At 35.0% G+C, this 16,031-nt stretch overlaps 1 protein-coding gene across 3 annotated transcripts; it reads left to right on the plus strand.

The window, feature by feature from the left end:
- The first annotated feature begins 451 nt into the window (after nucleotides 1-451).
- Nucleotides 452-15,474, plus strand: LOC110110250 (transcription factor MYB3R-3). 3 transcript variants are annotated; one of them, XM_020841632.2, is made up of 8 exons: nucleotides 452-581; nucleotides 864-1,034; nucleotides 3,461-3,512; nucleotides 3,946-4,003; nucleotides 10,519-10,613; nucleotides 10,689-10,792; nucleotides 12,880-13,008; nucleotides 14,164-15,474. In XM_020841632.2, exons 2-8 carry the CDS (start codon nucleotides 889-891, stop codon nucleotides 15,344-15,346), a joined length of 1,767 nt encoding a protein of 588 aa, XP_020697291.1. In that variant the 5' UTR covers nucleotides 452-581; nucleotides 864-888; the 3' UTR covers nucleotides 15,347-15,474. The 3 variants fall into 3 exon arrangements, with proteins under 3 accessions (XP_020697291.1, XP_020697290.1, XP_028552205.1); XM_020841631.2 differs by having other exon boundaries at nucleotides 463-581; nucleotides 795-1,034; XM_028696372.1 differs by having other exon boundaries at nucleotides 463-1,034.
- The last annotated feature ends 557 nt before the right edge of the window (nucleotides 15,475-16,031 follow it).

A 16,031-nucleotide genomic window follows, 5' to 3' on the forward strand; every position in this document is an offset into this window, starting at 1 on the left:
AGTGACTAATTGTTTAAGTCTAATATAAATGAAGAGTCATCTTCTTAGTACTATTCATATGGCTAGTTACAACTAGTGAGATCTGTTTTCTTTAAACAACCGACATGTCACATTGAATACCAAAGTTCATCTAAAAATTATAGCCGTTGATCCGTTCGTCCATGTCACATCCACCGGTTAGTTAAAATGTCTCTGTGGGGGCTCGTAACCAGCGAACTTAAAACCCTTCATAACGATCGGACGGCCAAAATAAACCCGGGAAAAATCGACGGCTTAGTCCATAAAAAGGGTACCGTTTGAGGTTTTAAACTAGCTCAGCAAGGCAAACGGAGACGTTAGTAGCCGTTACAGAATCTAGAGAAGGCCAACGGCTCCGTCGTGTGCCGTTACGTGTTGCCTTCGCTCGCCTGGAAATAATATATTTTATTTCCCTCCTCTCTACCCTTCCCCTTCAAACGGGCTGATGGTTTTGGTTTGGTTTGTTTTTTTTTTTTGAAAAGTCCCGACTTCAGCGATAGCTTTCTTGAATTAGAGGGTTTCGAACCTCTCGTAGATCTCCAGCCTTGTTTACCCTACCGCAGGTATTCAGTTTATTGATTGCTAAATCTCAGGGTTTTCCGTTATAGTGGTCCATGTTATTCGAATCTCCACCGAAGGCGAAAACCGCGGCTTGATCGTTTTTTTTTTTTTACTTTTCATTTTTACGGATTCTGATCAAAGCTCTAGCTTTGAGAATTCCACGTCTTCTGGTTATATGTGTTGCTATCGTGCTGGTTTGGAATCGTTTGCTTCAGGAATTGTGGTTCTTTGTTGCCTTTTGCGAACTGTTTAGTTTGGGCGATATTAAAGATCCGGTTTTTTAGCATATGGATGTGACTAGTTGGACTCATGACTACTATGAAGATAAAGGAAAGCTGCGCAGAGAACAAGCAGTCTATTACTGCATCGGGTTCGTCGCTCTCGGAGGAGAACTATGGCTTCTCCAGGATGTCCCCGGCTGCTTCTTATCCTGCAACTTCTACTCCGTCCCATAGGTAAATGTTTATCTGCTTGAATTCAATTAGGTTATTTCTGTTTTAAAGCTATTTTCTACTTCTCGAGTTGGCAGTTCTTCATTCACTGTGGGTGATACTTATGAGGTGATCTGTTGGATACTAATTATCGAAATGTTGATTGCCATTGAACTACTGGTTCGATGATATTAATTTTTGAGAGAAGAAATTAGCTTGGTGAAGGTCCTGGAGAAACTTTATTGGTTTAACCCTTTGGAGGGCTACAAATATGGTGCACAGTAAAGTGCTAAGAATTTTTTTTGGTATTTAATTGATGTAAAATAGTTTTATTTATTATATCAAACTAAGTTGTAGTTTACTTTCTTCAAAAAGCTAGTTCAAAACGACTGTAAGTAATTTGGCCATGATAACCCTGCAATATTTTTTTTTACTTAGCATCTGCTTTTCTATAACTAAACAGTTTCTTAAAGTAAATATATGATTTACACTTTAACGGTTACTTACCAAGTTGAATGTTATAAAAATCTTTGTGTATATGGGAGTTACAGAAAATTAAAAATTGCATGCCTCGTCAGTTAGAATATTTGCTATGTGAGTCTTTTTGCTGACAATTGTCTTGTTAGGTTTTCATTCCGAGCATGATTCTTCGTGGTTCACACCTCTCAACCTTAGTTTCCTCTTGCATCGTCCAAATGACATCCTTGTAGACTATGGCTCGATAATCTTTGCTTGTTAACTAATAACTTGGATGAGACAGCTTTAGTGGAGCTCACCTACAATTTCCTTGCTCTTATTACCACCTTTTTTGAATTGGAAGAGAGTATAGCTGTGATTGATTTCTAACACATGATTCATCCTTGTTGCTATGAAATAATATGTATCAGCCTTTCAATTAACATAATTCTTGCTCCGTAATATTTTTAATTTAATTCAAATTTATTATTTATATATTATTACATTTAAAATTACAATCTTTTAATTAGTAATATATATTTATATATTATTACATTTAAAATTACAATCTTTTAATTAGTAATATATCATGAAATTAAATTTAATATTCCTAAAATTATTATTGAAAAGTATCCATTAAATCATAAATACTTTATTTCTCATAATAAAAATGTTGAACTTCAAAATATTTTTTTTTTCTAAAATGGTATATCTTTCTTCTTCTTCCTACTATAGAAACCTAGGAAGTCCTAGAAGCTCAAATATTTGATTTAGGAAACATATATTGTGAATGGTAACTTACCTCTTATCTTGAGGAAGAAATTTCAAGCTTTTCAGCATCAAAATTATCTTTTGACGGCATTGTAAAAAATTACCCGATTGATCGGCTGCTTAGCTAGTCTCGCTCATGCATTTGTGCCGCTCCACTTCTCGCGCTGGGTCTTGCTCTCACTCTTGCGCTTGTGCATGCCTCAGCCCTATGCTTGCTCCCACTAGTACTCACTCTCATATCCTAGCTACTCGCCTTCTTGCATTCCCTTCGGCTCACTCTGTCTATATCATTCTCCTCCACCCTTCTCTCACTCTTTCATAGATGCTTAAGTCAGCGTGTGAATGAATTATCGAACGATACTTGTGGGGAATCATCAAATGACACCTAACATGAGTTGTTAAGGATTAATACATTTTTAATTAATTAATTTTTAAATGAATATTATAAATTTAAATATAATTAGTATTGTTAATAATAATATTATTTTTTATTACATAAATAATAATATTCAGAAAAAGCGAGCTCAAAAGTATATTGTTATGATGAGAGATTTTGTATATTACATCTGAAAGTAACGGCTAAAAAAGAACTACTACTCTAGTTGCAATTGTTTTATCCAGTCTACAACTACCTTCCAACCTATTATTGCCCTGAGCTTTTTGGGGTTGAAGAAAAGAAGTACTAAAATAAGATGCATTTGATATTTATTTTTTTTGTCAGTGAACCTTTAAGCTTATTTTAACTCGAGCATCATTATATTTATCAGCTTATTTGCATATGTATCTATTTGTTTGGAAAATTGTTTTCAGCGTGATTTTTGAGTTAAATGGGAAAATCTGCTAGGCTTCCGATTCCTTTGGTTGACATTAATAACATCTGGTGATGATTCGTGATTTGTATATGGATATTGTTACTTTTCCTATGTTTAATTGTGTTACTCAGATTGTTAAGGAATCATTTGATTCCGTTTCTTGCCCCAATTTGCTTTATCATGACATATGCCTCTTTATTGCTTGCAAACTTAGGCTTTGTTTGGGACGGCTTTTTTATTGCTTCTTAAAACAGCTTTTTAGTACATAGTTTTTTATTTTTTACTAAAAAACAGCTTTAAGAAGCAATAAAAAAGCCGTCCCAAACGAAGCCTTACTCTGTTTTAACATTTTCACAATTGGGGCATTCTTATATAGATGTTGCTATTTAACGCATTGTTTCTCAATTGCAGGAGAACTAGTGGTCCTATACGGCGAGCAAAAGGTGGTTGGACACCAGAGGAGGTGAGCATGTCTTGCTATTCGTAAATCTTCATTGTATTTTCTTTTTCCTTGCAATCTTGTGAGCTTTGCACTATCTGCACAATTATGACATCTTAATTGCTTCATTTCGTTGAAATTAAAGCACTGTTTTCTATTTCTTGTAGAAGCATGACTGTCTCATATTCTAGTTATGGGATTTCTAGGTCTGGAGGAGCTTTCCCTTCAAAAGACTTACTCTCTAGAATTAGTTGTCTTGTTGTGCTTTTTGAATCTTAGATGCCTCTTTTTCATGCTATGCTTGCATTCGTTTCTTGTGATTTTTTATTTATTTGAGATAAACTAGCGTGTCTGGACTATATATCTGTAATTCTGCTCGTAAATTATGAATCATGTTTCTCTGAGCTATATGTTTTTTTTTCATAGTTTCCCTAATATATTTGATAAACTGCCGCAGGATGAAACTCTTAGGCGTGCTGTTGAATTACACAAGGGAAGAAGTTGGAAGAAAATAGGTTTTTGCTAGCCTTTGTCTTTTAGTTGTCTATTAATTCACTAGCAAACTTTACATGAATTGTTATCTAAGTACAACGTCTGTAGAAACAAAGATAGAATTGTTATCTATCAAACTTTAAATCCATTTTATTAAAGTATGATGTTAATTGATGCCAAGGCATTCCAGGCTGCTGACTTGTAAGCACAATGTATGCAGAAACAAAGAATTCTGCTTTTGGTTTCATGGTTGTGGGTGGGCATGGAGGATCCTCATAACATGCTGATGTGATGCTTATAAGAAATACTTGAGTTCGCAAGCAATCCTATCGGGTTTGCTTCAGTTTGCAAGCAACCCTAACGAATATTGGTAAAATCATCGGAGAAAAAAAAAAAAAAACAGTAGAATTTTATTAAGGAAATCGAAGGAAACAAAAGGAAAGCAAATATACAATTGATCCTCAATTTGAGAGGAGGATCGTTCTCTCCCAACCTCTAGATGATGAATCTAGAGCCCATTCCCTAATAAACTCCAAGAGAATAACTCAAATTTTTGCATGCCCTAGCCCTTCACTCTCATCCCTATTATATAGCCTTAACCAGCTCCCTCCCTTACCAAAAATATCTTATTTTAAATAAAAAGCATTAGGCGGCAAGGCTGTGCACCCCAGGGCTCTAGTCGGCTAGGGGAGAGGCGGCAATTGCGGCCTCTTATAAACTTGAACCGGCCCATGCTGGGCCGGTTGAGTCGGTTCTGGTGGAACCGACTTAAGAGGTGCACTATGGTATCAAGACCTTTAATCAGAGCACTCAAGCAAATCTTATCTAGCATCGAAGTTTATGAAATCGGATTAAGTAGTTAAAGAATTCATGGGCTTAAGATTTTTGTTTTTCCAAGCATGATGCATGAAAAGCATATGGGATTACAAGCTAATCTATAGGATCAACTTTAGAAATTTAAAGCTAAAATCTAGTAGGAATGGTTGAATTTAACTTGGGTCCAATTATTGGATTGGTGAAGAAATCCTATCCTTGGAAGCAAGGAAAGGGCAAGAGATGAGGCCATTGATGGAGGAGGAAGAAGAAAACTTTACATGCACAATTTGGATCTAGAAAGCACTAATTTGGTCACAAATAATTTCAAATATTCAATCATCAATCAATAATCCAAATGCGCATCATGGATTTGTAATTTTAGAAATGGGGTTACATTTATAAGGCCAAATCTTAAATACAAGTCATATACTATCTAAACCCAAAAAATTTTAAATTTAAAGCTATTCTTATCCAAGAGCAAGATAAAACATAATAAAATAAAGTAAATTAAAAAAGAGAGAAATTTAGCCATAGTTAAAAAATGAGCCTCAAAAAGATTGAAAATAGACTATTTAGATTTGTTATGACATGATTTGACTTGTTATAATTGCATTATGGCCACTTGGGCTTTTGTGAATTGATTTGGCTTGTTTGAAGATTTGTTCTTTATAAACTCCCCTGGGGGTGCAAAGAAGTCTTCTCTAGAGAGTTAGGGTCAATGTACTGATCCAAGAGTTGCAGCCTATGATGCACGGACACGGCGACACGACACGGACACGACAATTTTTAAAAATATAGGACACGGACACGGCGTGGACAGATGGCTCTTTTGAACCTTCACCTAATCCACCCCCGCCAGTAGCAAAACTCATTTTGCTAACAAACCAATCATACATATGAATACACCAAATTAAATTGATATAAAGTGAAATCAAAATATTCCAATAATAAGACAACATGAATACAACAATATACCAGTCTGCCGGGGGTCCAAGGGGGCGCTGCCCCCTGGCGGGGTTTGACCTAAACAAAATTTTATTGTAAGAGTAATTTTGAAGTTCTGCTTGTTTTTAAAGTTCATAAGTTGTTTGTATGGGAAGATACCGAGTGGTACCGAGCATGTACCTAGCAGTACCGAGCATATACCTAGCAGTACCGAGCATATACCTAGCGGTACTGAACGGTATCGAGCATGTACATAGCAGTACCGAGCATGTACCAAGCGGTACCGAGCATATATTGAGCGGTACCGAGCATGTACTGAGCAGTACCGAGTATGTACTGAGCGGTACCGAGAATATACTAAGCAGTACCGAGCATATACTAAGCAGTACCGAGCATGTACTGAGCGGTACCGAGCATGTACCTAGCGGTACCGAGCATGTACCTAGCGATACCTCATTTAATGACCGGACACGCGTGTCCGATTTTAATTTTATTTTTTTTAATTGCGACACTCCAATGCCGTGTCGGACACGTGTCCATGCCGTGTCCAACGTGTGTCCGACATTGCATACCCTCTTTAAGTGCCGTGTCGGTGCATCATAAGTTGCAGCTCATCTTTGATCATCCATGTATTATCTAATGGAGGTCTGCCTTTCCACTTGACTAAAAATATGTGCTTAACCTTTTTCCCTAGGTATTACTTACTGTAAAATGATACTTCAACATCCCATTAGGCACGGGGAAGTGGAATGATGGAATCTAAAGAACAACAATTGTGATAGAAACCTCTTATGTTGAATAATTAATAAGTAATTATCGTAGTTTAAGGCAGCATACCTTTAACGTTGAAATATAAATATTAAACATATTAAGAGGTAAAGTTGAACTTAAGCATTATAATTAAATTCCCCTCTAATTTTGAAAGGACAATTGGCCCTCATTGCATGCAGATTCATATATCTAGTTTGCACATAGCATTTGGGTATATCCATCTCAAAGAATAAAAATAATAGAATAAACATATGATATATCCTTGTGATTTTGATAAATTAAGTGGAAGTCAAGCCATACACATACTCATCTAGTATTTCGTCAAAACCAAGCACATTAATAAAGTTTGAGAGTGATGAAATGCGTGATAAGCGTATTCATTAATTTATTTTGAATGCTAGGTGTATGTTTCAAAACAAATGCATAATCCTGAAGTTTTTCAATCCACTTTACATTTCTATCGCTCAACTTTAATTGAGTATTTATATATTTTAAGGCCTAGTCATAAAAAATGAGAATAAATTTCATTAGTCGCAAATAAATGTCGTCAATATTTTAATGTTTGAATGACAACATAAAATTCTCAAATATAAGTAAAATAACTTTGTTTAACATTATTCAATTTTTCACAGAAGTAAGCAGTTGGGTGATTTTCTTTGCTAAGAACACACTTATACCAACACAAGAGACATCACAATATATCTCAAAATTTTTTCCAAAATAAGGAAGTTTCATAATTGATGTTGCAATCACAACATCTTTATCTATTTAAAGGCTTTGATAGTAGGTGTCCTACTAAGCTTGTTTTTTTTTTTTGAACAAATTGTCGAAGTGGAGGTTAAATTAATCATTTATAAAATATAGCTAATCCATGAAAGCTTTGAACATTAGAGATAGAAAATGGGAGCTAGTCAATCAAGGTTTACTTTAATTTTTTGAGAAATATATTTCAAAACCATTAGAAGATAACACAAAGCAAAGAAATATGACCGTTGACTTATATAAACACACACTTTTTAAGATTAATATACTACTTATTCTCTTAACTCATATAATACATTAATACTTGATGCAAATGATCAAGATATTCAATCGTGATTGAGATATAAATCAATATATTATGAATATACATTGTGAAACACTTATTAATGAATAGCCTAAACATAAACTTTCTATTGACCGCTTATTGATTGATCCGACCCACGCTAAGCCCGGTCGGCTCCCCCTCACGCATGATCCAACGATCTCACAACCACCACTCTCATGACACAAAACTCCTTCACATGTCAATGAATGAAACACACAGGCATTCAAACCCTGCCCCCCGATCTCCTAGTTTCACAAAAAGCTGAAGCCCCCTATTCCTTTCGTGTCGCACTCAAGATTGAACAGAGTCGCACCTCCCATATAACTTCTCACGCACGAATGGGATCCCTGGTTTCCCTCTCTCGTCTTCCTTATACGCAGGCACGGGGGTCGCGCTCTACCCAACCTCCTCCCATTGCCACACATCAACCTAGCGCTCGACCCGACCTCCTCCCTCGTCCATACTGTGCCTTCAAACCCTCATGCGAACAAGTATAGAAATCCGCTTGATCCACATGTGAACAGCCTGATCTGCCTCCCTATATATTCGCACGACAACAAACAGTTCAATCCGACCTCCCTCTGTTCGATTCTTGCTCCTGAGCCGCACACACATTAGCCAAATACTCTCAATTTATTCTCTTGTTTGAAAGAGTAAGGAATAAGATGGATTTATTGTATAATTACCTTTATTATTAATAAAATATTAGTAATAATAATAAATATTATAATTAATAATAATAATAATTAATATTAAGGAAAAGCAGATGCTGCGATCGTTAAATTGGAGGCTATAATCGCCAAATCGGACGAGTAAAAAGAGCCGTATTTCAAGATTGAATTCTTTCTCTCGAAGCCCTTGGTCGTGGATTTGATCTGGCCGAGCGGACCTAAAGAGGGAGTGCCCTCCCTAACCTCCCCTCGTAGGGAGGGGGTGCTATAAGGTTGCCGAAATGTTGTGAATAAATGACAAATTACAAACAAGTGCTTGTAGACCAATAATGGGGTTGATTTTCTCCCCAAAGACCTCAGCCGCTTATTTGATCTGACCAAGTGGACCTAAAAGGGCAAGTGTGTTCCTCAACCTCCCCTTTCAGGAAGAGGATGCCAAGGCTACCAAAATTGCCCCGGGAAGCTGCCAAATTTGTCTTAGGAGATTGTCGAATTTCCAGGAATTATAGGAGAGTAATTGGAAAATTCTATTAATCTTAAAATCAATTAAATTAAAATCTCGTAATTAATAAATCAATTGAATAACTTTTAATTTTTATATTCCCTTAAATAATTAACCAATAACTGTAGATAAAAAATTAATTTCTCATAATTAAATGGTTAATTTCAAATAAAATCAATAAAAAATGTAATTAAAATAAAAATCCATTTTATTAATTAATAATTTAAAAAAATAATACTAAAATCTAATTAATGGAGCATTTAAAAACCAATTCAGAATAAAAATATAATTTAAAATAAATTGAAAATTTAATTAATAATTTGAAACCTAATTTAATTAATTAAATTTATTAACCCATTTAAAATACATCTAATTAATTCATAAATTAAATAACCATAAAAATGAAATAAAATCAGCATTTGCACTATACAAATCTTGGTACAACGCACACAAACTAAACACCAAACTCAAACACTAAAACTCCTAACAAACTACAAAATTCTCAAACACTAAATCAAAAAAACTCTAAAAACTTAGAAACAACTATCCAAATCGTGGCAAGCTCCAGTTCTTGGCAAGCTCTAGCTCTTGGTAAATCTTGTAGCTGTGAGCTCTAGCTCCTGCAACTACTAGCCACAAATACCTGCAAATAAGTAGACAAAAGTCAATGTAGGGTAAACAAAACTATGGACCTACAACTTTGCATCAAGATGTTTCATAGCTGAGAACACTTATGCATATAATATATAATAGGTTTTTTTAATAAAAAACATTGGAAGCAGGATTATAAAGAAAGATCCATATCTGAGATTGGCCTCAAAGACTCAGTTCAAGCATGAAGTTTTATTTTTAAGTTTCATAAACTAAGTGTATTTTTTTAGTTTTTTAATGTGTAGAATTAGTTTCTAGAAAAGGAAAAAGTTCAAAATAGCCAGAGTTTTCATATGTAGTCAATTTACTCCAAGAATATCATATTTCTCCATTTTAGTCTCTCAACTATACATAGATTAATTCCAAATGCTTGCTCAGGGACTAAATTGGGATTGCTTTTGTATAATTGAGGAACTAAATTGAAATTAATTTAAAATCTCAATTTCCCTCAATTTATACCTTGGAGATCATTTGGGATTAGTTTTATATAGTCGAGGGACTAAATTCAAGAAATGTGTTACCCTAGAGCTAAATTGGCAACATATCAATAGTCAGAGATTTTTTCGGCCTTTTTCCCTTTCTAAAAATTCGACATAACAAATGTATTCATTGGCTATGAAAATTATCATCCATGGACAAAGGCATGTTTTAACAGTTTAGTCCTGGGGGATGTGAAGGATAAAAATTGATATATGACATCCCCTGCTCTGCCATTCCTGTGATCAAACAACAAAACTTCTCTTTTCTGTATTTGTGTTATTTTTCTTGAAAAAGGGTTGTGAACAATTTGCAGCATGTGCTTTATATCCTTTGAGGATGTCCAATGTGGAGCACCTTATATTATTGTGGATATATTTTTATGAAGTCGTATATTTATCCTTAAAGCAATTTGACATTATCTCTAGCAGTATCCTATATGTAACTTGAATGGTTGCTAATTAACAATTATGTGAGTAATAATTTAAAGCTCTTATCACAACTGTTCACTTGTTTTTCTTAGAATCTAGAAGTTCCTTAGCCCTTTCATGCTTATTTTCATGTCGTGCATGTTATTAGAACAAATTTGTTTTGATTTTTGTATTCCTTGTTATGTAGCTGAATCCATTCCCGATAGGACAGAAGTGCAGTGTCTCCACAGGTGGCAAAAGGTTATCAATCCCGAACTTGTTAAAGGTTCTTGGACTCCATTGGTTCGTCACTAGCCCTTATTCTAATTGGCTTGGACTAGTAATATTTTTTGGTCTAATACATGAGAGTTCAAGCAGGAAGATGATGTAATCATAAATCTTGTTGCTAAGTATGGTCCAACAAAATGGTCTGTAATAGCCAAATCACTTCCAGGACGCATTGGAAAACAATGCCGAGAGAGGTGCTATACTGCTATATGAACTATCTCATTATGTCTCAGTTAATTTTGTTAATCCATTTTTTAGAAGTTCATTCCTCATTTGATATTTATTAAGATTGCTAAGTATGGTCCAACAAATGATCTCATGCCACCTAAGTTATGCATATGTAAGAAGATGAGGCTATGTTAGGTTTACCTTAACAAACAAGGAAGAGGAAAGAAATAATTCATGTATAACATAGCCCCCAACTAATGCATGTACTTTCTATAAGAAGTTTTCCTTTGAGCACTCAGTGGTTGCATCCTATATCTATGGATTTGCAGTCGACATCACCATTTCTCCTTTCTCTCTTGGCATGCCATAAGTGCTACAAATTGAGTACATGCACTCCTTATTTTATTACTAGTGCTGCTTTGCCTTCTTGTTGCTTGCTTACTTCTTTGATGAATCACCAAGACAAAGAGGCCAAGGACAAAGTCATAAACCAAGGCTTTGCATCAAGATTTGGGATGTTTATGATACATAACTCTCTATGCAAGTTCATGGATGGCCCATAATCTCTTTAAAATTATGAGAGAATAATATAAAAAAGCTTAATTTAAAGTCTCTTGATGAGTAGGTGGGCCGCATCATTCAGAGGCAAAAATATTTATATTATTTGATTTCAGGATAACTCTACCTACCTTATTTGGCCAATCCGAATTGTCATGTATTTAGAAGATTTATTATTATTTTTTATTTTTCTTCTTTTTGCATTTGAGAAGTCATCAATTCATTTAATAATGCTTTTTTGCTCTCAAGTTGTCTAAAGTTGTCCAGACTTAAAAAATATCTATAAATAGGACATTGCTTTGTAATTTTTTATTTACTAAATAAAACAAATTTTAATGCAAATTTTGTATGGAAAATCTTTATGGCTGCTCTACACTTTGGTGGTACTTGGTAGTTGATCCTTAGGGCATTGGTGAGTTCTTAGTTATTTTTTCTCACCTTTATTTCTCTTCTTTCCCTACTTAATCCTCATATCTTCTACATAATCTAAGCATAGCTTCCCTCAACCCCAAAACACATCCAACCTCTTTGAAAATTAAAACTCTCTGAAATATTTTCTAACATCTCTCATAATCTCTCAAGGGCTAAAATATCTAATAATCCTAAGATATTCTAACCAAAATTCTAATAAAGAGAAACAATTTTCTAATGTGAGTAATTGGATTAAAAATATCATAACTCTTTAACCACTGATCTGACATTCATAAAAATACCGTAATTAGTTCTCTAACTCCTCAAACCTATAATATGGAGTTCTTTCCCATTTCTCACAAAGGAAAACTTGCCTTTTAATAGCTTAAAAACTTCAACACTAAATCTGTCCAAACCCTAACCACCCATTTTATCATCACCCAAATAACTCTTTCACTACTACTCTAAATAGACATCAATCAAGCTGTTATTTTTACCATAAAGATCCTATACGCCCTACATCATCCACTCTTGCATCTCACCTATTTATTTGGTCTCTTGCTCGATGCCCTGAGGCCCTGATTGGAGAATAAAAAGGATTGCGAGGCAGTGGCAAACCATTTAGGTTGGACTGGTCTGATTCTGAGAGGGATTTCTAATACTGGTTATTACAATGTAGTAGAGACCTAATGTAAAAACAAGACAAATATCCTTTGGATTTCTGATGGAAATTACATGGTCCATTAAAATACAAATTATAAATTTATTTGAATTTTTTTTCTGTTTCTTTAGTGCAAATCTTCATTTGAGTATCCTGGGATTATAATTTCAGGATTTTTTCTAGGGTATTTTTGGGGTTTCTTGTGAAATTTGGTATTCTTCCATATGTTAATCATATTTTTACGCTTAATGCCTTTAGTTAAGGACGCTTGTTTTAAACACATATTTATCTGTTTCATACTTGATTCCTAATACTTTTGCCTGTGCTCCTTCTGTTATTGTGCCTGCTTGTTAACATTTCCTAGTTCTGCAACATGTGTCTATGCTTATTAGAAGCTTAAACTATCTGTTCTTGAGCTTTACATCTTTTAGCCACCATTGTTTTACTTGATTCAACTCACAAATTAATTTTAACATTTAAAAGGTGGCACAATCATTTAAACCCAGAGATTAGGAAAGATTCTTGGACCCTTGAGGAGGAAATTGAGCTTATGAAAGCCCATATTAAACATGGGAATAAATGGGCTGAAATTGCAAAGGTGATACGTGGAAGGTATTCATTCTTTGATTCTGTTTTTTCATTTTTGGTTTGTCAACTATTTCTTTGGTGAAAATTTAGCATATCACCTAATCTATCTTCCCTCTCAGATTTCTTCTGGATAGATAAAAGAAACCTTGTGTGATTATAAGAAGTCTAGCTGTTCTGTGAAATTTCTGAAGAATATATATATATATATATATATTGAAAACAGAAAACCTAATAGTGATATAAAAGATCAAAACAGTAATTCCACGTCTACACTTTTAAGCATTTTTCTTCTAATTATTTGCTAATCGGGATGCTGCTCTAATTCCTCAATTAAGTTCGCTCAATAGCTGACAGACCACTCCATTTTTACTAGTTGGAATGCATTATAAAATATGATTGCAGAGGTCTAGGAAGTACCCGAGTCCTGGAAAATAGGTTGTTCACCATTTTGTTGTCCATTGTAATCTATGTTTTGTAGATGCTATTCATCTCTATCTGTCAAGTTATATTGCAATGAACTTTTATAGCTTTATCTCAGGCTCTTAAATGAAAGCATCAATTTTTTTATACATCCATTTCAACATGTATCCTTTTTGTGATCCATATTGCATGCATGCATCATCTATTGTTCATAGTCCAATACATCCATCCATACCTCGTTATATGCATACATAGAAGCTTCTGTTCATAGATACATTTCTGATTACTGCCCATTATTATTATTTTTTTTGCATCCGAGCATCCATGCCAAATTTCATCTCTCTCTCTCTCTCTCTCTCTCTCTCTCTCTCTCTCTCTCTCTCTGTATATATATATATATCAGAAGCCCTGAAAAAATAAATGACTGAACATTGTCTTAGCTCATTATAACCTGTATTGTAATTTTTAATCCACCTTTTTTATGTCAAATTAGAGTGCATTGTGTCCTATGTTTATCCAAGTTGGATGTCTCCATCATATGCAGTCTTATAGTAGATAACTTAGGTCTCTTGGCTCTGGTATTTAATACTAGTTGCAGAAGTATTCTTCAAGAATTATCATAACTGTTAATTTTCTTGCAGTTTTTATGTTTGAGAATACCAAATTTGGCTGTGAAATTTTCAATTATGTAATGCTTCTCTCCTGTTGAAAACTTGGAACTTAGCGTAAAGGTTAGCTAATGATCCTTTTCACATTTAGGACTGACAACTCCATAAAAAATCACTGGAATAGCTCTTTAAGGAAGAAGCTGGATTACTATTTGAGAACCGGTAAACTTCCACCTGTTCAGGGGACTTGCATGTTTAACACTGCCCCAGATGCAGGAAACTTGGGTGCTAGGCAGTTGATTTATTGCTTAAATGGTGGGTTAGAAACAGATGTTAAGAATGTTCCAGAAACTTCAAGTAATGTTTCTTCAAGTCTACGTGCTAAAATGGCAGATAAGCATGATAGTGTGAATCCCTTGACTGCTTCAGTTTCAGACTCACACCATTTGAGAACTGGTAACCTTGCACCTGTTCAGAGGACTGGCATACTTAGTCTGAATCCCTGGATCTCTTCGAGGGATGTCGTGGTGGGAGAAGCCGATAATTCTATTAGTGGTGAATGCGATGCACAGGTGCCTGAAATAGTTCCTGTAGACGAACAGGATGCTTCTGATTCAGGCGTAAAGTATTGCAAATGTATTGGAAAAAATTCTCAAAATGAGGAACCTTCTGAAACAACGCTTTGCTCGGTTCCTTCTAACGTTAGTTTTCTCTGTTATAAACCGCCTCGATTAGAAGATCTTGCAATTGATAAATGGAGTCAAATGAGCAAGTGTTCCAGCGAGCAAAGCATTGAATCCTTTTTAAAAGATGCAGCTAGGAGCTTCACTAACACTCCATCGATAATAAAAAGAAAAGAAGCAATCACGTCTTTGCCTTCTGATATTGTTACCGATACCATGCAATCAAATGAAATCAGGGTGCATGACGGATGTACTCCAAATGACGGAAATGTTTGCAGTTACACAGAAGGATCCAGGTCGTCAGTATCGAAGTTCTATTCAGGTGCTTGTGCTTCAAACGGAGCTTTGTTCACAAATGAAGATGATTTTAATGTTTCTCCACCATATCGGATATCGTGTAAGAGGAAGGCAATTTTCAGATCAGTGGAAAAACAATTAGATTTTACATTGGCCGAAGGATACTCTGATGGAAATGCCAAAGATTCAAGCTTGGCTGCCAAAGATTCAAGCTTGGCAGGCAACATAAACTCCTTGAGCCCCAACTCCACTACTGTGCAGGCTTTGAGCATGCAGAGGAGAAGGCTGGCGGAGAACCCTTCTGGAGGTAACGAAAGAGACTATTCAAGTATTACTAAGATGGGTGTGGTCTGATGGAGTTGAAGTTAGAGAGGCTTTAAAGAAGATGAAGGGTGGAAAAGCTATTGGACCTGATGATATTTCAATAGAGGTGGATGAAGGGATTTCTTGGCTTACTAAACTTTTTAATACTATTTTGAAGACTAAAAAGATGCCAGATGAGTGGAGAATGAGTGTGTTTATTTCAATTTTTAAGAATAAAGGTGATGCACAAGATTGTACGAATTATAGAGGTATTAAGTTAATGTGTCATACTTTAAAACTATGGGAGCGAGTTATGGAGCATATGTTGCGACGTGATATTAATGTTTCTCAAAATCAATTTGGATTCATGCCGGGTAGGTCGACTATGGAAGCCATATATTTATTAAGAGGTTTGGTGGAGAAATATAGAGAAAATAAGGAGGATCTACATATGATATTTATTGATTTAGAAAAAGCATATGATAAAGTTCCAAGAGAAGTGCTATGGAGAGTTATTGAAAAGAAAGGAGTCAATAATGTTTATATTCAAATCATTAAAGATATGTATGCATGTGCTATTACTTGTGTTCAAACATAAGGTGTTTTGACCAAGTATTTCCCTATTTTGGTTGGGTTACATCAAGGATCAGCCTTAAGCCCATATCTTTTTGCTTTAGTCATGGATGTTCTCACTAGTCATTTGCAAGAGGATGTACCTTGGTATATGCTTTTTGCT

This window comes from Dendrobium catenatum, unplaced genomic scaffold, assembly GCF_001605985.2.
Source record: "Dendrobium catenatum unplaced genomic scaffold, ASM160598v2 fragScaff_scaffold_740, whole genome shotgun sequence".
NCBI classification, from domain to species: domain Eukaryota; kingdom Viridiplantae; phylum Streptophyta; class Magnoliopsida; order Asparagales; family Orchidaceae; genus Dendrobium; species Dendrobium catenatum.

What these genes read in the sequence shown, in the direction of transcription:
- LOC110110250 (XM_020841632.2), top strand. Translation starts at nt 889, where the DNA reads ATGACTACTATGAAGATAAAGGAAAGCTGCGCAGAGAACAAGCAGTCT. An exon ending in GTGGTTGGACACCAGAGGAG is followed by an intron (nt 3,513 to 3,945) that starts GTGAGCATGTCT and finishes AAACTGCCGCAG; the next exon opens with GATGAAACTCTTAGGCGTGC. An exon ending in AAGGTTCTTGGACTCCATTG is followed by an intron (nt 10,614 to 10,688) that starts GTTCGTCACTAG and finishes GAGTTCAAGCAG; the next exon opens with GAAGATGATGTAATCATAAA.